Source organism: Misgurnus anguillicaudatus, chromosome 5 (assembly GCF_027580225.2).
Source record: "Misgurnus anguillicaudatus chromosome 5, ASM2758022v2, whole genome shotgun sequence".
Lineage (NCBI taxonomy): Eukaryota > Metazoa > Chordata > Actinopteri > Cypriniformes > Cobitidae > Misgurnus > Misgurnus anguillicaudatus.
In genome coordinates this window covers 5585117-5611376 of record NC_073341.2, presented here as the reverse complement: position 1 = coordinate 5611376, position 26260 = coordinate 5585117, and the positions used below count along the sequence as shown (strand labels likewise).

Sequence of the window (26260 nt, the reverse complement as noted above, 5' to 3'; positions counted from 1 at the left end):
GGGAGGTGCCAATTCTTTAAAAACCAATCACGGGCACACCAAATGTTCTTTCCCTGTGATCGGCAGTAGATGTAACCAATTAGCTTCGGTAAAATGAATGACGTCAATTGATTGCAAGACGATCGGCCAATTGGAAGGAGAGAGTTGACAATATCGTCCGGAATCCTCAACCTGTCCGTCCAGTTCGATCGGCAACGGGAGCGGAGAAAGGAACGCGGAGAGCCCGAAGGCAGCAGCCCCCACCACCGCCGGCCCAGGTTACCATCTAGCACCGGGAATACACACTAGAGAGCCACCGCCGGCTTTACCAACAGCGAAACACCATGAGCAGCGAGGCCGAGACACAGCAGCAGCCGCCGCAGCCTGCCGCCGACGCGGAGAGCCCGTCCAGCCCGGCGGCCGCAGCTACAGCGGGGGATAAGAAGGTCATCGGTAAGTCCGTTAGGGGAAAGGATCTAGCTCTCTACGACCACGAGATTTATAAAGGGAAATTCAACTTTACTTAAAGCCGCCAAACGGCGACGCGTTGGTAGTTTCTATTGAGAAATTTACCTCAGGATGTTCAGTCGCGTGGCCTGTTCTGTGTAAAGTCTTTATTCAGCCGATCGACTTAATTTAATCATTTTTAACCGTGTGTTTATTGCATGTAACGTTTGCGTAATTCCCTCTGTATTTAAGTTATTTCTACCGGGTAAGTTGTTAAACTCGTTCACCGCGTTCCATCACATCCGCGTGCGTAATGAAAACCCGCCATGATGCGAGTTCGCGGCCTGGTGCGGTTCTGAGGATAACTTACTACTAAACCGATATTTCTGAACTAGGGCTCAACTATTCGCCAAACACGACTAAACGAACCTCCGCAACTGTTATTATGTTATATCAAAGTGGGTCGAGACGAGCATCGGATCCTTGATCTTAAACTTGATCGTGACGCGACACCGGTCATTATAAGATCGCACGTCGGTTAAACATACACGCCCTCAGGTTATACGAGGCCAACGGTCACGTTAAGAGCCACCAGTATTGTTTTCACACCCAATCAAATATTTTGAGTAGGTTTTGCGGGTTCACTATTACAAGCAAGTTCACTATTACAGTAAGGTCCTCCTTTGTTCACTTGGGGCGTTTTGACACGCCGTGTATACGTGCCCTCGTGCGCGTCAACACCAAATCGGTTACTTTAACACCCCGTCCGCAGAAATACGATTGATATTACACATTAAAGACGATCGGTGTGTACACGACCGCGTTGTGCGTTTTACTGGCCTCCACCGTATAAAATGTCCGCCATGACGCGGTGATGATGGACGCGTCTTTTGTCTGAGCGGTGGCTGCAGTCTGATTCCCCTCAGGCGAGTAACCAAAAAATCCGATCACCGATTAACCATCACCTGTAAACCGAGACACACTGCGTGTCCTGTGATGATGAGGAGGGTGAAGAAGATGATAATGGAGAAGCTGGACTGTTTGGCCTCGATCCAGCCACATGGCTCGTGCTAGCCTGCTAACTTTAGCATCTCAACACTGTCACTTCCTACACACATGCGTCAACATAACAGTGACGCTTTGAACTAAAACCAACGTGGGGCCACATTGAATTTCACCTCGCAAATCACGTTGTATTAATATATGCATACGTCGTCTAATATATTTATATCTCCGACATTTGACAGGGCTCGCGAGATTTACCACTAGCTCTTTAGGGAATATAGCATGACGCTATAAAACACACTGTATGATTTACTACCCTTTTTTGTGCTTTGTTCAATGATCGGCATTTCACTTGACACAGGCAGAAGGTTAATAATATGAAGTATGTGTTAACCATCAGACCTTTCATGGTTATTATGGAGGTTCTTCTGATAACAGCAGCTGCCCTGCATCACAGTCTATTTAAAGCAACATAGTTGGAGGTTATAAATAGATGACACAGATTGAACCGGAGAAGGATTGCTCGTAGAGAAACAGATGCACCAGACTGTTAACAACAGAAATAAGCGTTCAGGCTCTTTGAACGTGTTTGTGAGAAACCACAGATGTGTATCTAACACGTTGTCATTTTCTGTCTTTGTAGCAACTAAAGTCCTGGGAACAGTGAAATGGTTCAATGTTAGGAACGGCTACGGTTTCATCAACAGGTAAGTTACTTTCAGCCTTTCTGAATTAGGGCTGTCACAATGATTAAATAATCGTTTCATCGCGATGATTTTAGATCACCGCAATGATTGCACGTCTCTTTGAAAACACAAGGGGGAGCTGCAGCAGCTGTATAAATGAGATTGTATCAGATTACTTTTAAATATGTGTTATGTGTATTAATATTTACTGCCAGACAAACATTGCAAAATATTTCATTTAAATTTTCACAACAATATGTGAAAATTATTTCATAAACATAGTAAAAAATGTATAAGAATTAAATGTCAAAGCAATAAAATAGACAAATAATCATCATAACCGTCAAAGCCATAAAATAGGCAATTAACCGTCAGCCAAATTTCATAATCGTGTCAGCCCTATTCTGAAGACTCTTGTTGATTTAATATGTGGGGCGAGGAATATTCACAATCCTATTAAGCATTTACAGAGATCAGACTTGACCTGCAACTGCATGCAATTATTTTTTTAAATATTCAAGTTAACCCTTTGCTGGTTTGTTCTGCATCTGTCCTCTTATATTAACAGTTTAACTCTCTGAATGTTTTGTAGGAATGACACCAAGGAAGACGTCTTTGTGCACCAGGTAATTCATATTTGCCTTAATTGACGATGTTGTCAAACATGTTTGGGGGAAAATTTCTTATCGCTGGTATTGTTTTCAGACCGCCATTAAGAAAAACAACCCAAGGAAATATCTCCGCAGCGTTGGGGATGGAGAGACTGTGGAGTTTGACGTTGTAGAGGGGGAGAAGGTGAGCTCCAGACAGCATTCAACTGCATTTTAATAATGTTTTAAGATGTGTCCGCATTCTTGCACTGTTTGAAAATGATCTGAAGGGATTTGAGTGAAATGAAATTAAATCAGTTAACCATCAATCTTTCACATTGTACTTGATGGTTACACAAAAACAAACATGCAGCACAACCTGTTTAGCCTTGATGTACAAATGAATCATGTTTTTGTGTGCACGCTAGGGGTTGAACCAACTAGTCGACCTTAATGCAAAGTCATGACGCTTGACGTCGACTAGTCGCATTAATCACTATACTTTTTTTATTTATTGTTGCATTGTTAATGTTAAGTTGCAACATAGGAGCTGTTTAATTTTTGGCGTTATGCCGACATGCATCGATATAAAAAATGCTTTAAAACGGGAGTTATTGTTGCATTGTTAACGTTTAAGTTGCAACGTATGATTTGTATTACTTTTTAAATTTAAGTTGCAACACAAGCTGTATAATCAGTACTTGTATTAATGTGGCATGTTGCAAAGCAGTCCCATCTCATGTGTTTTGTATGATTGAAATCAACGACTAGTCGACGTCAACTCGACTTTAATGCCATAACAGAAGTCGTTCAACCCCTAGTGCACACAAGGCATTCACAATCAATAAATGAAACTGGATGGATGTTATAAGGGTTAAAATTAGATTTTTGCTTATGTGATGGGGAGGTCCTTTCCAAGAATTATATAAAACTTAATTTACATACCTAGTAACCATGTGTTATGGTCATATTTATAAAATTGGCAACACGCTTGCTCGAAGTGTTTACTGATAATGCTTTTAGTCTGCCTTTTCCAGACCAGACGTGCATTGATTGAATAAAAAGGTATGCCGAGACGCTTTTTAAATCAAATCATTTCTCTGTTAGGGTGCTGAGGCAGCCAACGTTACTGGCCCGGGTGGCGTCCCCGTGCAGGGAAGCAAATATGCAGCTGACAGGAACCGGTACAGGCGGTACCCACGCAGAAGGGGTCCCCCTCGCGACTACCAGGAGAACTACCAGAGCGACGGGGAGGGGGAGGTCCGAGAGAAGAGGGAGGAAGAGAGCCCCCCTGAAGGCGACATGCAGCAACAGCAGCGCAGACCCACCTACCCCGGCAGACGACGCTACCCACCGTACTTTGTGCGGAGGCGCTTTGGCAGACGTCCCCCCTACAACAACACATCTCAGAGAGGAGAGATGCCTGAGGGGGAGCACCGTTACATTGGGATGATCAAATCAGTCGCTGAGATGTAAAATCAAGTTTTTAATCGAGGTGCTGGTGTTGTCTTCTTCTAGGGTGGAGAAGGTGATGAGAACCAGGGCAGTTCAGACCAGGGCAACAAACCAATGAGGCAGAACTACTACAGAGGCTTCCGACCAAGGTTCAGACAAAGGTTTGCATGTTGTACTCTCAGATGTGAGACTGCAGCATTGCAATGAACTATTTATTCACTATGTATTTGCTTTGATTTAGCTGGTTATGTGAAACATTCAAATGCTGTTTGTAGTGATGCGCTGAAAGAAAACGTCCGGTAGTATTAACCGAAATGAAATTGCCCTCCGCTTATGAGATCACAGCAAAGCACGATAAACGGCTGTGTGTAAATACTAATTAAAGTCTCAAAGTCCTCTGAAATGAAACAGGCTGTCAAATCTAGTTGTTAATGTTCATTTGGTTTGTTAGTAACTGATGAAGTGCACAGTTTTCAGCAATGCTGGACTGGTTTATGGTCAGTGAAACCCATTTTAAGCTTGTTGACATAAGCAGAACAAAGGCTCACGTGAAGAATATTTAGTTTTGTTACTTTACAAAAAAATATTCGTTTAATCAAACTCATTTACTAAATGAATTACATAACTTTTAAATATTTTTTAATGCTATTTTCAGTTTCCAACAAGTGCATCCAGAATTTTCAGTATCTGTTTCAGCCCTAAATTTTCATGTTGGTGCATGACTAGTTATTTGACCTTAATTTTTCTTAACCAATACTTACTAGTCTAACGACAAAGTCTTTAAGACAACTTTTACAGTACATTTAAGCGCTACTGTTATTATTCACGGGGATGAATTCATAATTGTTAGAGGACTGACACTTTGCTTTGTTCACATCACTGAAAATAAATCAAACCCTGTCTTGATTATCTACAATTTCACTGTGTCTTGTACACAATAAGTTAACGGTGTCATCCTGTCAATTTCAGCAGGGGTGCCCCACGTCCCCGGCCAGCGCGGGAAGGGGAGGAGGATAAGGAGAACCAGGGCGAGGGAGGGCAGAGCCAAGAGCCCCGTCAGCGTCGCTACCGCCGCAACTTCAACTACCGCCGCAGACGACCCCAGAACGGCAAGCCTCAGGACGGCAAGGACAACAAAGCAGCCGACGCATCAGCTGACAAGTCGGCCGCTCCCGAAGCCCAAGAGGGCGGTGCCGATTAACCGTCACCGGCTTCAACATCCGCACCATCTAGCCGGGTCGGTGCTTGTTCGCTTTTTGTATATCACGAGTCATTTGATTAAATACAGTGTCAGCAAAGCTGCCTTTAGTGAGTTTTCTTCCAAAGGAAAGTTGTTATGCTTATTTTAGGACCAATCGGATGCATTGTAAGAGTTTCAGTGGTGTTAATAGTCTGTGTTTGGTGTTTATATGATTAAAGGCTTGATGATGAAGATGCAGTGTGTTTGCCTCTGAGGAAACCTGCTAACACTTCTCTTTTTTTTCCTCTGTCTTTGCAGTTTTTTTTAAAGAAGAAACATCAAGATCTGAGCAATAAGAAACAGATATGACTTGTCGATTGTCTAAGCTTGCAAAAATGCATTTCGACCAGATTACCACCGATTTGCCTGCAGACTCTATGCAGACCTGTTTTCTTTCCATTCTTTTTATGTAACAGCTAAAAGTTTTGGGGAAACAGCAGACGTTTTTCTAAATCGGTCTTAAGTTTTTACACCAAATGGTTTTTAAAGTAATTTGATATCTGGTCAGTTTGACATTTTTAAATAACTTTTTATGTATCCAAACATGAATTTTAACAAAAGCAAGCTGAAATAAAATCAGAAACATTTCCTGTAGTATGCCTTGTTTCTTCACACACACACACACACTCATAATTTCCAGTAAAAGTCATTTAACATGCTGAAAGTCTTCAGACATTGGTCTCTTTTCGGAGACGCTCCATCCGTTTAATGTTACACTCCATGGCTGTGCGGTTGGTGATCTGAGAGGCACAGTTAGCAGGAAACCAGCCTCTCTCCCCGTCTCTCATCCGCTCTCCATGACACCAATCTACAGGAAGAGTCGACATATAAGGGCTTATGTAAAACAAAACACTCCTCCAGTAAAGGTGTGTAAGAGGATTTGCAGGCTTAAGTCAGTAACAGTTCATTTGTTGAAGATCAACGCTACACAAACAGATGTTGCAGCTCTGAGCTTTCAATCAACAGTTATCTGTAATCCACATACTGAGCCCAGGTTAAATGGTCTGCTTTAGTTTATAGACTATTAGGGGTTAACTAAGAAATCTTTGTGCTTACCGTCCACCTCCTGCAGCACAATGACCAGCTCGGCCTGCTGTAGACTCAGTTCATCTGGGCTTTTGGGCATGTAGGCTTTAGTTGCTTCATACTGGGGCAAATCTGAAGACACCAGATAATGCATAAAGTATTTAAGATGATAGGATTTTGTTAAAATAATGAGTTTTGTGTGCTATTGACTCACCACCATCATTAGTTTTGTGGTTGTTTTGTTTGAGATCACTGAGGGCTGTAATCCATCGGGCTCTATCCAGTCTACAACACATTTCAACACAAATCCCATTTAAAACCACAACGTATAAAAAAACCGGTGGTAATGGATACTTCTGAAAGAAGTTCATGACAAAATCCATGTTAAAGCACATGTGTTAGTGTGTCATTTAAACTTGTCCATATCACTGTGGTCTTCACAGACTTTTATTTATAATTCCTGTGTTTATGGACAATCATATTAGGCCACATACATTGAGCTCGTGTTTGAAGAAATTCAAGTACAAGGGTATTTCCCAGAATTCGGGCCTATTTATGTCCCCAGGGTGTAATTCAATTAAAAAACTAATCAAATCTAATAAATTTGAGCATCATTAATTTATAAATAATAAACAAAAACAAGCCTAGACTTTTTTATGGCTGCTCTTAGTAATAATTTTGTCACATTTTATTGGTGTTTTGTGGTACAATATTGGTGTTTTGGTGGTGTCCTTCACCAGAGTTTTCACATGTTGTGCTATATCTCAAACATTATTTATCACAAATTAATAAAACAATATATGTATATGAATTAAATGTAACTTGAACTAATAAACTACATGCACAGATTAAGCATATATATGCATTTGTACTTTATTTTGCGTAATTTCTACCTGTCTCATGGTTTAGCTGTCATTACCAACACGCTCTGCATAAATGGACTTTCCCTGTTTTTTTATCAAAAGTTTATTTGGTAGCCATGATAACTTAATGACATAGTGGAGCACATTAATTTCAAGCTGCAAGACTGATGCTTTGATGTTCAGAAAAGTAAGTAAATCAACTCTTTATTCTTTGTGTTGGGCATTATTATGCATCATTACCATATGTGTTGTATTTCTGTATTTTTAATCATTTTTGAAATATTTGTATCACTTTAATAGTTAAAATGGTGTACATTACATGTAGAAAGCTAGCTACACTTGCTTAGGCATCATCTTAGCTAGCAGGGCTAGTTTTTTGACAAAAGTGTCATTACCAGCACAATACATAATTTTGCCAATAAATGATGTATAAATAACAAAAGCATCCTACAATTATACATTTCTGACAATGTATTAAAAAGTTTTGATATATGTCATTCACTTAAAATGAGCTTAGAGTCCAAGCCAGGGTAAGATTGATGAATCAGAAATTTAGATACGTAAATGACTAAATTCATCTTGCAAGTAAAAATCTCATTAAGTTCAAGATAAATTAGATTCCATGTGAAACCACAAAATGTTTTAAAAGCACTGATTTATCATTTAAGTTTAATTTTTTACATATATTCGATGATGTGATGGTAATAATGACACATTTACTTGACATAGTTAAGAAAATGGCAAAAAAATCATAACATCGCTCCTGACTTAAGGACTGATGTATACCAATTAGTCAAATTTGGAATTTTAATTTTCAAAATTGCAGCAACCCAATTTGGCCCTTAATCTGAGAAATACCCACAAGTGTTATGCACAGTTTATGTTGGTTATAGGCAGATGAGCAGAGCGCCACCTGCTGGTCTCACCTGCTTTCTGCCACCAGTGTCATGCGATCAGAGCGCCCGTCACTGTTAGGACTCATCAGCAGCTTTAGACTGAATTTCGAGTCGCTCGTCTCCTCTTCTACGCTCACATTCTTCACAGTGGCGTAGTCCAACACAACGTAACTCTCCTCACTAAACAAAAACACACAAACGGCTCAAGCTTAAAATTTTTCAGTAAATAAAGTCAAGTTTATTAGCCAAATATCAAGAGAAATGCACTTCTGCCCAAACTAACATTACTCAACGGTGAGGTTCCAGCCAATCAGAATGAAGCATTTACACTGTGGAATCTTAAAGAGAAACAAAGTGCACATTGACCTCTTTTTCTTGGTGACGATGAGCACATCATTGAAGAGGAAAAGGTAGTAGCTCCTGTAACTGAAGGCCTTTTTGAAGATGCTGAGATCTTCGGTGAACAAAGCCAGCTCTCCACTTTTCTTCAGCCAGCGGGACGACGACACCAGCGGGAACGGCTGAAACATTCATATGTGAGGTGTAAGAGATGAAATAAAGACGTAGTATAAGAAGTATGCTAGTCGTGTCTAACAGCATTTCTAGTACAGCAATAAGGCCGTATCAGAGGAATGACCGGCTTTCTTCACATAGCTGGTGGTTTGTGTTAAAGGCGGAGTCCACGATGTTTGAAAAACGCGTTGGAAAAGGAGACGGGCCGACTACCAAAACACACTTATAGCCAATCAAATCAAATCAAATGCCGGGTTGCGTATGTGTGGGGCGGGTCTATCAACAGAAGGTCCAGATTCTATTGGGGTAGGGGCGTGTTTGTTTGGGTGATTTCAAATATCAACATTGGCTTTCAAACATCGTGGACTCCGCCTTTAATGTATCAGCACGTACCTTGATTTTACCAAACTCCATCTGTTTCTGGATGGTGTACATCTGCTCTGTTCTCTCCATCCTCCTGGCTCCATCATTACAGCTCTTCACCAGCTGTCACAACAAAATTTATACATTTACACATTTATCCAAAACGACATACATTACAGTACATCTTACATCAGCATGTGTGTTGTTCACCCAGGCAGCTCATGACACGACAATCTTACTGTACCTTACTGATAGCTTTTAAAGCCAAGCAGCCATCTGTATACGCTGGTGTTTCTTTAGGGGTCTTCTGACAGATGGTCTGTGCAAAGATGGGGAAATATCATCACTATAAGCGACTATATATAAAACATCCCAACAGAAACGACACACTGTGATAGCACAGATGCATACTAACAACAGTTCACCTGAACATTACAGGAATTACTGTATTTACATGAAACCTTACACACAGAGTGCTTTGTGTTTATGTCTGAGGTAAGACAGAATATGAACCTGTCCCATGTGTCCATTTCAAACTAATCAAAGTCACAGAGCGTGATTCTGACTTGTGAACAGAGCAGGAATTGAGCTAAATTCCATCAGGTGTTAAACAGGAGAATGGGTCTCTTACGTCCATCAGTAGAGGCAGACGGGTCACTCTTTGCATGGGTAAGATGAGGAAGGAGATCATGGGCAGACCGCCACACTCCTCACTGCTTTCAATCCGCTTCAGCGTCTCTCGAAATGCATTGTTACTTATGCTAAAAACACACAAACACACCACTATCAGTCAATTTTTATGTAACATTTATGTGTCACATACAGTTATATGTACAGTCTTGTTCAAAATAATAGCAGTACAATGTGACTAACCAGAATAATCAAGTTTTCAGTATATTTTTTATTGCTACGTGGCAAACAAGTTTAGATTCTCAGAACACAAACAAGACCCACCATTCATGATATGCACGCTCTTAAGGCTGTGCAATTGGGCAATTAGTTGAAAGGGGTGTGTTCAAAAAAATAGCAGTGTCTATCTTTGACTGTACAAACTCAAAACTATTTTGTACAAACATTTTTTTTTCTGGGATTTAGCAATCCTGTGAATCACTAAACTAATATTTAGTTGTATGACCACAGTTTTTTAAAACTGCTTGACATCTGTGTGGCATGGAGTCAACCAACTTGTGGCACCTCTCAGCTGTTATTCCACTCCATGATTCTTTAACAACATTCCACAAATCATTCACATTTCTTGGTTTTACAGCATTTTTGATATCACCCCACAAGTTCTCAATTGAATTAAGGTCTGGAGATTGGGCTGGCCACTCCATAACATTAATTTTGTTGGTTTGGAACCAAGACTTTGCCCGTTTACTAGTGTGTTTTGGGTCATTGTCTTGTTGAAACAACCATTTCAAGGGCATGTCCTCTTCAGCATAGGGCAACATGACCTCTTCAAGTATTTTAACATATGCAAACTGATCCATGATCCCTGGTATGCGATAAATAGGCCCAACACCATAGTAGGAGAAACATGCCCATATCATGATGCTTGCACCTCCATGCTTCACTGTCTTCACTGTGTACTGTGGCTTGAATTCAGAGTTTGGGGGTCGTCTCACAAACTGCCTGTGGCCCTTGGACCCAAAAAGAACAATTTTACTCTCATCAGTCCACAAAATGTTCCTCCATTTCTCTTTAGGCCAGTTGATGTGTTCTTTGGCAAATTGTAACCTCTTCTGCACATGCCTTTTTTTTAACAGAGGGACTTTGCGGGGGATTCTTGAAAATAGATTAGCTTCACACAGACGTCTTCTAACTGTCACAGTACTTACAGGTAACTCCAGACTGTCTTTGATCATCCTGGAGGTGATCATTGGCTGAGCCTTTGCCATTCTGGTTATTCTTCTATCCACTTTGATGGTTGTCTTCCGTTTTCTTCCACGTCTCTCTGGTTGTGCTCTCCATTTTAAGGCATTGGAGATCATTTTAGCTGAACAGCCTATCATTTTTTGCACCTCTTTATAGGTTTTCCCCTCTCCAATCAACTTTTTAATCAAAGTACGCTGTTCTTCTGAACAATGTCTTGAACGACCCATTTTCTCAGCTTTCAAATGCATGTTCAACAAGTGTTGGCTTCATCCTTAAATAGGGGCCACTTGATTCACACCTGTTTCTTCACAAAATTGATGACCTCAGTGATTGAATGCCACACTGCTATTTTTTTGAATACACCCCTTTCAACTAATTGCCCAATTGCACAGCCTTAAGAGCGTGCATATCATGAATGCTGGGTCTTGTTTGTTTTCTGAGAATCTACTGAACCTACTGGTAACTTGTTTGCCACGTAGCAATAAAAATATACTAAACACCTTGATTATTCTGGTTAGTCACATTGTACTGCTATTATTTTGACCAATACTGTATATACAACCTGCACCGTAAAAATAAAACAACTTGGTTTTGCAAGTCAAATTCAACATACAATGTTAAGCTGTGAATAGTTGACATAAAAAAAATTGAACAATTTCATAGTAGCATAAAAATATATGTTGATTTGACAAAATGCTGTATTTTTTACAGTGTGTGTAGTGAGATGTATATTTGGTATACTCTATAGTTTAAAGGTGCATTGTGTAACTTTGAGGAGGATCTCCTGACAGAAATGCAATAAAATATACAAATATATATTATCAGTGGTGTATAAAGACTGATTTGATTACTTAGAATGAAATCTACTGATTCAGGAGACTCTGTTGTGCTGGTATTATTAGATTTATGTGCAGCATTTGATACGGTGAACCATGAGGTCTTGCTTGCCCGGCTAGAACGAGTTGTAGGCATCAGTGGAACTGTATTAAGCTGGCTTCGGTTAAAAATAGAAGCTTTTCAGTCACTTTTGGAGGTCATTTTTCTGGGGTGGTTCCCCTGATGTGTGGGGTCCCCCAAGGTTCTATTTTAGCCCCGTTACTGTTCTCTTTATATATGCTTCCTTTAGCTTTTATTTTTGAAAAGTATGGCTTATACCATCACTGCTATGCAGATGATACGCAACTCTATTTGCCTCCAAAGAAAAAAAATGCTATAGACTCCCTTAGTGCCTGTCTTTCTGATGTCAAAGCTTGGATGTACTTTTTTTTTATCTGAATGAGAGGAAAACGGAGATCTTTGTGTTTGGCTCTCCTGGTTCTGGATAATTCTTTTGGAAATTCTGGTGTTTTATCTGCTTCAGTTAAATCAGGTGTTAAAAACGTAGGCATTTTCTATGATAGGCAAATAAATGCAGTTGTAAAAGCGAGTTTATAAAACGGCTCGTTCTGGTTCTTCATTCTGATTGGTTGAAACGCGTTCTAAGCCGTGATAAAATACCCCGGTAAACCCACGGTTCAGACCGCATCACAAGTATCACTGCGCCACTGTTGCTGCGTATTGATTTATGAAAATAAACACCACAGTCTTTAATCATTTTTGAATTTTTCTACCTTTGCACAATTATGGCGATATCCAGATAAATGTCAATAAATATAACATTTCATCAATAAAGAGAAAACGTTCTCTGAAGTTTTTTTTGTCTTATTGATATTTCCGCTATTATCCACAAGATGGCAATCTTACCCAACTTAAACACTGAGGCATTCACTCGACACAACAGCGTTGTGGTGGATTTAGCGTGACGTGTGTTTTGATCAGGCTCTGAATCTGATCTCTTACAAAGTTCTTCACAAAAATGGAATTATCTCCGCATTTAGCTGAAAATTTGAGAGGTGATAACTGATAAGACAACAATTGAAGGTAGGATGAAACGGTTTTTGATGTTGTTGGAAAGCGGATGGACTGTTCTTTCATTTGATATCTTATGTTTATTTAAAGAAGATAATTTTTCTGTAAGGCATTCAACTAAAAGTGGGTGGAAACTTAAAAAAAAACGCTGACGGGGAAAAAGTTAAGCATGCTTCCAAACATATTTGATCATCACTTCAACAGTTGCACGATATAAATGTTAATGTATAAATTAGATGAATGTTGATTTATAAAATAAACACCACAGTCTTAAATCATATTTTCATTGTGTCTTTGCTGCATCTTTGTTGGTTGGGAACTGCGCTCTGTTGCAGCCACACTTGATTCTGAGGAACTACTTTGTTTGGCGGAAGAGTAATATTTATACTAATATAATTACAACTTATTTGTGTTTTATTTTATAAAATCCCGCTAACGTTATGCATATGAAGTAACCGTTTTATAAACGCAATAAACCCCTCGAAGCGTTGGGTTACCAGTGCATTTTATAACAGCTAAGGGGGTTTAGGCACTCCGCTTCGCGTCGTGCCTAACAACGCCCCTTAGCTGTTATAAAATGCACTGGTAACCCACTGCTTCTTGGGGTTTATTGCTTTATTTTACCAATTAAGATTGCTGGCTAAAGTAAAGACCTTTCTTTTTTTTTAACACTTGGAAATTGCAACTCTCGCTTTTATTTCGTCTAGTATTGATTACTGCAATGCGCTGTATTTGGGAATAAATAGCTAGATTACAAATGGTACAGTGTAGAATTGAATTTAAAGTGCTTTTGCTCGTTTTTAAATCGTTACATGGGCTCGCTCCTCCTATACCTCTCGAATCTGTTGTGTGAATATCGTCCAAAAAGAACTCTTAGGTCTGCCAACCAGAGTCTGTTAACTGTTCCAAAGTCCAAATTAAAATCTATTGGAGATCGAGCTTTGGCCAAAGCCGCACCTAAACTTTGGAACACGTTACCGCTTCATATTAGAACCTCACCAACATATTTTCAAACCTACATATTTTCAAATCAAAGTTAAAAACATATTTTTTACTAAGGCCTATGACCTGTGATGTTGTTTGTTGTCTGATGTTTATGTGGTTTGTATATTTGTTTTTTTTTAATAAGTCTTTTATATCGTTGTACAGCACATTGGTCAACTGGAGTTGTTTTCAATCATGCTTTATAAATAAATTGAGACTTTAGACTCTCGGAAACAGCTAGCTGCCACTAGTAAATAACTGGACACAAAATACTGATTTCAATAAATTCTGGCAGCATGAAGTATTTTGTTTATATATATGGACGAGTAGAGAGACTGTGGGGTGATACATTAAACATCTAAGCCGTACCGGTCAAGATAACTAAATTGCAGTACACTGATGAGTAATACGTTATCAGTTTTCGCAGTCATTATTGTGGAACAACAGAACAATCAGAATCAAGCATTTCAGTAGCCATTTTCACACAGACATTACGGAAAATACACAGAAAATGCGCCTGGGAATGTCCGGGATCGTTTGATTTTTGGTTCATTCACACTGTCAATACATTTCCAGAATCTGTGTGTGCATTCACACAGATACCGCAAAGATCCCGTAAAGACACATGACGTGTTTCAAGTACTGCACTTTGTAGTTTCTTTCTCAGCAGTTTCTGAAGTTTGCTAATTTTCCATGATTTCTCTCTCGAGATCCACACACCTGCATTTTAGTTTATGACAAGATCATAAAGGAGTTCTTTTATAATCTCAGCTTCAGCGTGGATAGTGACGAGCTCCCTGATCTCTGCGTCATTCCAGTTTGCAGACATTTCTCATCGTAAATGTTGATGTGCAATTAAAAACTCTGTTTTCAAGAGCTGAACAATATACACTCACCTAAAGGATTATTAGGAACACCATACTAATACTGTGTTTGAGCCCCTTTCACCTTCAGAACTGCTTTAATTCTACGTGTCATTGATTTAACAAGGTGCTCAAAGCATTCTTTAGAAATGTTGGCCCATATTGATAGGATAGCATCTTGCAGTTGATGAAGATTTGTGGGATTCACATCCAGGGCACGAAGCTCCTTTCCTCCACATCTTAAAGATGATCTATTGGGTTGAGATCTGGTGAATGTGTGGGCCATTTTAGTACAGTGAACTCACTTCAAGGAACCAATTTGAAATGATTCGAGCTTTGTGACATTATCCTGCTGGAAGTAGCCATCAAAGGATGAGTACATGGTGGTCATAAAGTGATGGACATGGTCAGAAACAATGCTCAGGTAGGCCGTGGCATTTAAACAATGCCCAATTGGCACTAAGGGGCCTAAAGTGTGCCAAGAAAACATCCCCCACACCATTACACAATTGCATTAATGAGAAATGTAACAGGTGTTCCTAATAATCCTTTAGGTGAGTGTATGTTGTTGCGATTTCGTGTGTGCATTTTTGCTTTTCATAAGCTCAAATGAACGCATGACGTGCTAATCTTTTATTTGCTGAATGATCTCAGCTTCAACACCGATAGGGACGAGCTCCCTGATATTTGCTTCAGTCCATTTCCGGACATTTCCCGTTGTGAATGTTAATCTGCATGTAAATCCCTCATTTTAAAGAGCTGAACCGTAACTTCATGTTGCCATGACACGCATGTCCTCACTATTGCACACCCCTTGCGGCATTGTTTCTGCATCTTGAATGCTTTCTGTAAATGTTACGGCAATTTTACTAGGTCCTCTTTCCGGGAGAGATCCCAGAACATTTACAAGACGTGTTTGTGTTCACACAGAAGCCTCTCTGCCTTTTTTACAGAAATTGTCTGGGACCAAAGTGCTGTATGAATAAGGTTAGTGGGTCGTGTGCTAGTCAGTATGATATTACACAAATATATGGAGATATGTGAGTGAGTGTCATGCAGTGATTTGTACTCTTACAGGAGTTTCTGGAGGGTTCTCTGCTGAAAGGTCTCATTGGAGCAGTAGACAATATAAGGTCTGAAGTGTTGAACGGCGTGAGACTGCATGATGTCACTGATGTCCTCGATCAAAGGGTGATTGTGGTGACGACTCTCCAGCTCCTCAAAAAATCTAAAATACATTCAAACATGATCCATACCTTATTAAAAACAAGTTTACATTTACAGTCTCCTCCTTTATCCTTCTAATTTGAGTTACTTTCTGTTTAAAGAGGTTGAAGAAAGAAATGTTTACAATGCTGACAGTATATTTGAAGTTATCTTGAATCTTAAAAGGTCAAATCATTTTTGGGTCCCAGTAAATATATATATATATTTTTGAACATTTATTTAACATGTCACTGGTGATTAAAAGCATTACAGATGTGTGTTGTATGTAAAGCTGTTGACTAATGACACACCAGAAGGGGGCGCACAAACATCACATTATCATCATCATCATCATCATCATCATCATCATCATGACTCTCTGCTGCTTACAGTTTTTCTTTTGTTTTTGTTTGTGGTAACTCAATCCAGCTCTTTACACTAGAATACATATTCATATTAAAATGAAGGTGTGTATGACATCTATGGCACCATTTCATATCCCAGCACTCGCTCAAAATGGCCCTGCGGCGACACGCCTGTTTGACTTTAACCAGCACCATCACATGACTTCAACTTTATCTGCTCGGAGCACTAACTTGATTTAAGAAGAACAACTGGTCAGTCGTCTGGGTTAGGTTGTAGTCATGTGACTACATGTGCACTCTTTTTGTAATACATGAAGTTTCATTTTACCCTAAGCTGTATGCATGCCATAGTGTTTCTCTTTAATAAAGGGAACATCAAAGAGAACTCCCAAACAGGCTGGATTCACTCCCACAATCCAGCTAATTGTTTCATAAACAAGACTGAACGGCGGGACAGCATCTGAAAACAGCTTTACTTCAGTACATTCAGTGCTTCTATAATGCAGATGGATATACATACAGAGTTTCTAGGAAATGGGAGGAAAGTTTCATTGTAAACGTGTGAAAGACCCTGCTGTGAGAAACATAAACCAAAGCACTATCAAACCCGTTGAACCAGTTTAACCAGCGAGTTTAAACACGTCCAGCAGTGCAGTAACATGCTGTAAACCTGATCCAGCTCTGATAATAACTCACATTACAGTCATCTCTGAACAAACACATCAACCGTTAATGATACAGAGACACCGCCAATCAAAATGACTTGAAATAATAAACAGACACCACTCCGTATAAAGATCATACCAACAATGAGCGGAGAAGATACTGAGATTAAAGAACCTGTACAGTGGACCTAATATACAGTAGAGCAATCCTATAACCCAGATATCTCAAGGGTTACTGTCTCACGAGTCCATAACAAAACTGAAGAGCTTAAACAAAATGTTTTATACCGTTTGCTGACTTCCAGGATGACAGAAATGTTGGAGAAGAGATGATGATGTTCTGTAGCGTTCATGGTCTTCTTGAGCTCCGCGTTGTCTTTAAAATGCCGGACCAGGATACTGAGACTGTGCTGGTATGAATATTCTGATGTGATGATTTCAAAGATGGCCTGCACAAACAAAGAGATAATGACAACAATGAAGAACAAATAAACAATATGATATATAGTGCAACATAATGCACAAACAAGTGCAGGGACATCCAATCCATCATAAGTAATAGTTCTCCATTCAACAGCGTCACAAACGCCTCCAATCCTTAAGTGGCTCTGATTCAGATGTAAGCCGATCTTAGCTGTTCATTAACTATGATGAATTGAACACATTAAAAGGATAGTTCACCCAAACATGAAAATTACCCCTCAAGCCATCCGAGATACACATGTCAATCATCTTTCAGACAAACACATTTGGAGTAAAGCTTTATAATGATAGTAAATGGTGCTACGTATTTTTACCAGGCGTTCTGCTCACATTACACCACTACTGCATGATCTTCACTGGCTACCTGTGGCGTCACGCATTCACTTTAAGATATAACATGGTCTTGCACCTCCATACCTGTCTGACCTTCTCTGCCCCTATTCTCCTGCCCGCTCCCTCAGATCATCTGAGCTTGGTCTTTTGTCCATTCCTCGTTTTCGTCTGTCCACCGTAGGTCCTTTAGTGTTAATGCTCCTTAATTATGGAATTCTCTACCCCTTTCACTTCATAATATACCAACTTTGTATACCTTCAAGGCCCAACTTAAAACGTATCTCTTTAATACTTATTATGGATAATGTTGTTAAATCTGTTCTAATGTGTTTGTATTGTGTATATGGTCTTATGTGTTGTATTGTGTAGGTGGAAGTGTTAATGTATTGTATAATACTATGTGAAGCAGTCTTGAGCCATGGAGAGGCGCTATATAAAACTTCTTCTTCTTCTTCATGCCCAAAAAAGTGCATTCATCCTTCACAGAAGTAATTAACATGGCTCAAGTGGGTTTATAAAGGCCTTCAGAGGGTAACTGATGCAATTATTTAAGAAAAATATCCATATTTAACATTTTATAAACTAAAACAACTAGCTTCTGGTAATGGTCAAGCGCTTTCACGAGAGTGAGTTGCCAACGTATGATGTAGGACGTAGATCAAGATCTAGTAAAAATAGGTGACTCTCGCAAGAACTGTGCGTTGTGAGATGTTTTTATCTACAGATCCTTCACCAATTCCTTTAAAATCCCCATTTTAAACTTGTAACTCGTGACTGGAAATGTGGTTTGCTTTCTCCTCTGCGCCTCCGTGTTCATCACAAAAAATATCAAATTTAGGCGAATCTGTGCTTTAAAACAAGCAAAATTTTCTTGAATTAAGTGTTTATGAAAAAAGTAAACTTATTTCAAGAAAATGTTTCTTATTTTATTTGCAGAAATTAGTTTTAAGCACTAATTTATTTAAATTTATATTTTTTATCTAAAGACTAGACTTATTTTTCTAGGTCATTTTGCTCATCAAGAAAATACATCTTAATTTAAGAATTTTTAGATATTTTTACAGAAAACAAGACAAAAATATTAAGAAAGAAAGTCGTTTTTTGCAGTGAAGCCTCGTGAATGCACCTTAGCCGTTACCGAAAGCTAGTTATTATAGTTTAAAAAGTTCCAAAACGCAATAAAAAAAAAATGCATTACCGCCAAAATCAGTATTATATCAGGTCATTATTAAAAAATAAATTCTTAATTTGACACAAAATCCGATATCCGACATGTTATTCTGTCATCTTTTCTCCCTTTTTTTCCAAAACACAATAAACGCCACTCCTCCTTCTCTGCAGAATGAAATAAATCCACTCAACCAATCACAGCACACCATTCCACTCATTGTAAACCACAATGGCGGTGCAGTGAATTAACACTGAATCCTAGGTTTTCTCATCTATTCTGTACTTTGTGATCAACAAACAAAATAATACTTGGCATTGATAAACCTGTGGTGGTTTTCTGTGACCGGAAAGAAATGCAAGCAATAAAAATTTAATAATTTACGCAAGAGGCACTCAGGAGACTGAAAAATGCCGGCTGTTGCTTGTTCTCACACGACAGCATCAAGCTTCCGTCATGCTAACACATTGACGCCAGAGGATCTTATGAAAAACTTTACATTATTTTACTTAAAGTCAAGGAAAATCGAGCAGGACCAAAACATTTTACAGCTGATCGCCGTCAAAAAATGTTCAGCGATGACAGCCCAAGTATAACCGCACCAATGACAGTGTCCTTAATATGACAAAGTAAGTGTTTTGATTAATGCCATTAATGTTTCGTTTTTTAATCAGTGTATGAATATAACATGGCAAAGATGAATGCACATTTATACATTGATTCAATAGATTTATAACATTTTGAAAAAAGCTTTTGTGGAAAAAATATCCGTTCTTATAATAAATCTTAAAATTATGTATTTGAATTTTTTATGCTTTTATAACCTTAAAGATGTTGTGTGAAAGTTTGTAACAGAAAATAGTGTTATCTTGTAACTTTCTTGGTAAAGAAAACACGTTTATACAGAAATTAATCAACATGGATTGATTGTGTTTTGGAACCAAACTCTTCATATTTTTCTTAAAAAATCATGTCAATTACCAGCAGAAGACCTTAATTAAACCTTTTAGAGTTGTGTGGATTACTTCTGTGAAGATTAAATGGACTTTTTTGGGTTTAAAATCCATAGCACCATTTACTATTATTATAAAGCTTGGGCGGGCAAGGACATTTAATAAAATAACTTCATCGAGGATGGCTTGAGGTAAAACCCTGAAGTCCGACCCGAGCGGGTATTGGTCTAAAAGTTTCACGTGTGCCTTGGACACGGGTCAGGTATAATAATAGTGGCATCGGGTCTCGGGTAAATTAAAATGAATGTGTTTTTGCAGAGACGAGCCAACTTTTTAGCGAGTCCTTTTCCACCTGGGTTTCTTTCTGTCTGATTGATGGGTGCAAGTGGGGCTGCAGACTGCACACACAATCTCGTTACATTTGGGTTCAAAGTAATTGACACTGGTTCGGGTCGGACTCTGGTGTACTGTTGTCGAGTTTGTCTCGCGTCGGGTCTTTTTTTTATTTATGCACGTCGGGTTCGGGTATTAGGTGATTCAGGCCATTTCAGGTTGGGTAGATTTCTTTGGACCCGAGAAGACTTGAGGGTGAATAAATCATGGGGTTATTTTCATGTTTGGGTGAACTATCCCTTTAAGACCCATTAAAACCCATTATTGTCAGATCATTACTTACGACTGAATATAGGATGTGGTTTCTATCATGTGGTCGCTCTAAGATCATCGGGATATAAGCATTTCAGACTCAATCCCACAGAGATGAAGGCTTTCACCACTGTGACCAGACTTCCAGTTATCAAAGAGTTTAAATCCATAATGAACTTCTTCTTCAGATAAACTGGAGCTTGATGGAACTCAGAAATCAATAAAGTGACCTCAAGCACCATCAGGATCTTTATTGTCTAAATATCAACTCTACTGACTTTTCTCCTCCACTGTAAGAGAAGCAATGAAGCTCTACAGCACACGGTTACATCTATATGCCTTAAACTCTATAGGAAAGATCTACAACACAGCCTGATTTAGATCCTCAGGAGGAGTCAGATGTCTGGGTGTGTCTGTGTGGAGTGTGCACAAGCTGGACTTTAGTATTTACACAGCACTTGATGACAAAACCACTGACAATGACACACATGAAAGAGCTTCACTTTATAATGTCGCTCCTCTGACATATATGAGAAATTCACACACCATCAGAGTTAAAGCTCTCGATCTAATGAATGATATATTACATAAATACAGTATATGTGTGATCAGCATTTAGTGTTTGTCAACGATTAAAGCTACACATCTTGAAACAACACACATTCCATTCTTTTATGTCTGTTCAAGGTTCAATTCAAACAAAACTGAAAGCAAAGTTTTACATACATCTGCCAATCACAGAAATGTAACTGGATTTAGGATCTTAAAGGAGCAGATTACTGATAAATGAAAGTCCAGTAATATTTTCTCACACTCAAGTTGTTACAAACCTGTATAAATGTCTTTGAGCACAGCTGAAGATATTTTGAAGAATGTTTGTAACAATGCAGATCTGAGGCACCATTGATTACTACAGTAGGAAATGATAATTCTATAGAAGTGAATGGTGTCCCAGATTTGTTTGGTTATTAAAGGTGCCATAGAACGTAAAACTGTATTTATCTAATCATAGATGAATAATAAGAGTTCTGTACATGGTAATGACATATCGTGAGCCTCAAACACAATTGCTTCCTCCTTTTTATGTAAACCTCGTGCATGCCGCTGCAAAACAGACCAATCTCAACATAACACCAACTGTGACTTAACAGTCATGATTAGAGGCCGACTGATTTATCAACCTGGCTGATAATTTGGCATATTTAAAAAAAACGGCTTTGGACGATTTTTGCTGCTCAAATTAGGCCAATTAATAGGCAGGCGCATCTGCGGGCACCTAAGCGTTGTTTTAGAACATGCAAGCAGATTGTTCGCTCCCTGAGGCTGTGTGTGTGTGAGAGTCTGCAGCCGTGCCTTGTTCACAAACAGCTTTTGTAAATGATGGCGGGATCGCACGAATTAAGCAGCCAATACAACAGCGCGACGGGCTTATGGTTTGTGGTGCACCGTCCGTGTGGTCACAAAAATTGGGCTCATTTCATGTGATTCATGAGTGATGATCTTTGTTTGCGTGACTGTGTTTGCGCACACTTTCTGTCTTTAAACTGTCTCTTTGCTCTCTCTCCCTCGCGCATATTACTCAAAACAAAACTGACTCGATGGCGAAAGGTCGGAAGACCAAATCATATCCCCGAGGAAATGTTTTACGTGTTGTTACAGTAACACTTTGTTTACAGTTTTGCGCTGCTCAGCCTGGATTACAACACAGCGCGTCCGATTCGTGAACTGACTCCTTTGAACGGATTCGTTTGAATGAACGGTTGAAACAACAGATCTGTCCCAACACTAAATTCACAAGACGTCACTGTCAGCACAATCAGTCACTTATAGCGTCTCAGAAATGAGAATGTAAATGTGTTTAGAAAGATTTGCCCTAAATAACAGTCTCAACTAAAAAACATAGACATTTACTATGTTAACTTTATGATGAATAAATATTTTATCAGGTCTACCAAATAAGGATTTTATCCTACAAAGCAATAAAAGCCATGATAAAAAACTGATCAAAGATGATGACAGCAGAGTGTCAGGTAATATCTGTGTCTGATAAATGCATGGTGCAGAGGAGGTTGTAAAACTCTTCAGAAAGACCAGTCATTTTTTTTTAAATACTTTTTACTTAAATAGTGACATTTTTACATTTAAAATATCTGCTGATGATGAGAACATTTTGATTATTATGTACAAATAGAAAATCGGCCAAACATATCGGCCAAGAAAATCGGCATTATATATCGGCCATCGGCTGTCCTTATGCTAGTTAATGCTATATGCTAGCGTTTAGGCTTAAGTTCTACTATTGACGTTACAGTTATGTTGCAGGTCCATACTGAAAAAACACAAACTTAAAACTTAGAAACGTTCATTAACAATCTCCAAACAATTAGTTGTTTCTCAACATCTGTATCTTCGTCTGATACACGCTCAAACATAAGGTCTGTTTGCACACACACAGAGCTACTAAAGGGGCTGCTCTGAGAAACAGCCAATCAGAGCAGAGCTCAACATTATTATTCAAAACCCTTTAAAATAAGGTAATAATAGACCATTTTATTCTAAGGGCAAACCCTTGGGTTGTAAATGGACATATCAAACCATCGTTTGATTATTTTTGCACTTAATAAAGACACATACCTTCTATGTAGATTTCAAAGAGCAATTTAACATACTGTATCAATGCATACTTTGGCACCTTTAACATTTCCCAAAATATCTTTCTTTATGTTCAGAAGCACAAAGACATTTATACAGGTTTGGTACAACCTGAGGGTGCGTAAATGATGACAGACGTTTTCTTTCTGGCTGAATTTTGGGGCGACTGTAATGCAGACAGGTACAGAAGAAGCACTATACATTAAATGTAAAAAATTTATGAACACGCTAACATACTTACTTCTTGTCTTTTGCGTTCCTCAGGGGTAATGATGTCCAAAATGCCCATCTCCTTCACCTGAGAAAAAAAGACGAGGATCTGTATTAAACCTAACCTAACGTTCATGTTGAGTATGGTTTGTGTGCGTATTTCGCCACGCTTACAAGAAGTCCTTCATACAGACAGACAGACAGACTCACCGGTTGTAACTGACTCCATGTTATATAAGATGCCCTGTAGTTTTTCACCACAATGCCCTGATCTGGATCTGGAGGTTCAGTCGGAGAAAACTCATCCTCTTCTGTGCTCAGGTTATTGTTCAGACCTCTCTCTTTGATGTCCTGATAGAAGCGTGGGTCTGTGACAACAACAATGACAATGTTCTGGCTGTGTTTTATTCAAATAAGAAAGCATTTGATGAAGAATGAGGAACAAACCGTCTTTAAATGATCCTGTTTGTTTTCTGTTTCTTATCCTGCCCAATGTTCTCTGTGGTAAAACAAAACAGTGTAAATGCACACATGAAGTGTTAGCAACTCAACAATGATAACATCTGAGGAAATAACTGAGATCTTAATGGTCCTTAACAGCCTTAATTTCTCTGATCTATTAACCAGACCCAAATGAAGCTGACTTTAGTTTTTGACTTGAACAGTAGAGATCTGAGATGCGACACTTGCCTTGCTTGCTGCTTTTTTCGGTTGTTTTGTGCTGACGGGTGAAGGTTTCTCCTCACTAACAGGCGCCAGAAGATCAACTTTGTCTTCGAACGCATCAAGATTCAGACTGGTGACCGCAGCCCGGTAAGACTGATTTCTGCGGTTTCTTCTCAGCGAGAAGCCGTCACTTCCGTCGCTGTCGTAGTCATCCCAGGACACGTCTGGGACGGGCAGGGTCACCACAGTGGTGTGATGGCGGTGATGGTTTTTTGTGCGGCTCGAAACGGCCAGGTTTTTGGGAATGAGCTGCTGCGTGCCCTGCTTACGGGCAGCTTCGCTCTGGGTACTGAGTACCACAGGTTTCCTCTCATCCTCCGGCAAACTCACTCTGGACAGATCGATGTTGGAAGTCGAACGTCCGGACGGTTGTTCCAGCTTAAGGGTGGAGGAGAAGCGGCTTTCCGAAAGCAGGAGAGTTTGGTCATCCATGGACTGTCTGTGAGACATGGCACCTGGTTTCTTGTTCGGCTGGTCACTTCAAAAACATCGGCTTGAGGTTCCCACGAATCCCCTGTCGACATTTACAACATGCACAGGTTTATAAACTGTTAGGATTCGTCACAAACATTTACAGCTGATCTGATTGAATAAAGGGTTTCCATGTAATATATTCACTACCCTTGCATTCTAATGTTTTTTTCTGAGCTAATAAGGCAATTTCATGACTGTAATGTGTACTGTGATGGGGATTATCCATGTAATTGACGTTATTCTCTATAATAAATCTCCACAATGAGAACATTTAAATGATCAAAATAAAAGCACAGCAAATGACATTAATGATTTACTATTAAAAATTATCTAACTGTTTCTTAACTTTTATTTAATGTCTTATATTAACCATTACAATCATACAGGCAAGGTAGTAATGTTAATGTACACTACACTTCATGAAAAATCTCTAATAATACAATGAATTTAAAATTAAGAAGTTAATTATTTTAGTTAATCACAGTAATGAGATGCAAGGTTTTCTGCAAGGGTGGGGATTTTAACTATGACAAAAACATCATCACAATTCAAAATACTGTACACCAGCACCAGACTTGATTTTCATGCTAAATATATTTTCTTGTTTTGTTTTGATATTGGGGTAAAATATGAACAAATGCATGACCTTCATCATATCTACAGTCCTTTATTTTCTGTTCATTCATCCTGGCAGAGCTAATATAAGTTTGTGTGTTTGTTATGAATCATCTTCAGCTCGTCTTATTTCTGTCAGGTTATGATACTTTCTGTCATTATGTTATTTCCAGGAAGCAGATCTGCTGGACATGAGTGTAAATCTACTCATTCACACACCCGAATCAAATTATGACAAAAATCACACACTTGTTAAAGCGTGTTTGGTATAAGAGGACACTTGTTTGTGTCTAATAAAACAACACTTGACGCGCCCTTTGAAATTTGATATCATCTGTAACTGTTACTTATATTCACGAAGATTCATGCTGTTATCTTAACTGTGTGAAATGTCAACCGTGATTGTGCATTAGAGAAGTCAGTCTAAACAAACTCAGTTGTATTCGGGCCGGAGATATTAGCATTTAACTCATTCACTAAACTCACCTTGATAAACAAACTCACGACCATACAGACGTTAAATGAAAGAGCATTAAAAAGTCACGCGTGAAAACTCAAATATATCTTACCTGTTTAATATGACATGTAGAAAGATGTATAGATGTCAATTCAGTCTGTGTCTGATACTCGACATGTTTTGAGAAGATTTGAGCAGAATATCACATTCCTTCTCAGCGCGGGACGTCACTACAGGTGAGCCACGCCTACCGACCGCTGCACTCACTTTTCCACAAAATTTCAGTTGTTTTTTATACACATATATTTTTTTAATGTTAAAATGTTTAATCAGAAGTATGGACATGTAGAATTGATATTTTATTTTGTTATTTTATGTTCTATGTTGTTCTGATTTCCGTGACATTAGGTTGTGTCGCATTCCGCCATCTGCTGGTGTAGTACGGTACCTGCATTGACAATATCGAAGCTCCCTTCTCCCCTAACGACCTTATTGATATTAAAGAAGAAAGGGCTATGTGTTTATTTTCCACTCCTTAAGATAATGCTAAAGTCACATGTTTGAAACCAAATTTTATTGTTTTTATCTCCGAGTTATAATAAATATTATGCTGAT

At 38.9% G+C, this 26260-nt stretch overlaps 2 protein-coding genes across 5 annotated transcripts; one reads left to right on the top strand and one right to left on the bottom strand.

Annotated features, from left to right (window-relative positions):
• Positions 1–173: 173 nt before the first annotated feature.
• ybx1 (Y box binding protein 1) lies at positions 174–5989 on the top strand. 4 transcript variants are annotated; one of them, XM_073867449.1, is made up of 8 exons: positions 174–432; positions 2075–2138; positions 2710–2743; positions 2823–2912; positions 3815–4137; positions 4228–4311; positions 5135–5399; positions 5661–5989. In XM_073867449.1, exons 1-7 carry the CDS (start codon positions 324–326, stop codon positions 5361–5363), a joined length of 933 nt encoding a protein of 310 aa, XP_073723550.1. In that variant the 5' UTR covers positions 174–323; the 3' UTR covers positions 5364–5399; positions 5661–5989. The 4 variants fall into 4 exon arrangements, with proteins under 4 accessions (XP_073723550.1, XP_073723549.1, XP_073723547.1 ...); XM_073867448.1 differs by having other exon boundaries at positions 5132–5399; XM_073867446.1 differs by having other exon boundaries at positions 4228–4323.
• On the bottom strand, positions 5911–25916 carry arhgef16 (Rho guanine nucleotide exchange factor (GEF) 16). The gene is made up of 15 exons (XM_055169068.2): positions 25758–25916; positions 24064–24613; positions 23821–23872; positions 23584–23741; positions 23405–23461; positions 17218–17378; positions 15769–15921; positions 9695–9824; positions 9308–9382; positions 9094–9186; positions 8554–8708; positions 8218–8367; positions 6643–6713; positions 6459–6560; positions 5911–6210 (listed from the first exon to the last, which is right to left on the bottom strand). Exons 2-15 carry the CDS (start codon positions 24547–24549, stop codon positions 6071–6073), a joined length of 1983 nt encoding a protein of 660 aa, XP_055025043.2. The 5' UTR covers positions 24550–24613; positions 25758–25916; the 3' UTR covers positions 5911–6070.
• Positions 25917–26260: the final 344 nt, after the last annotated feature.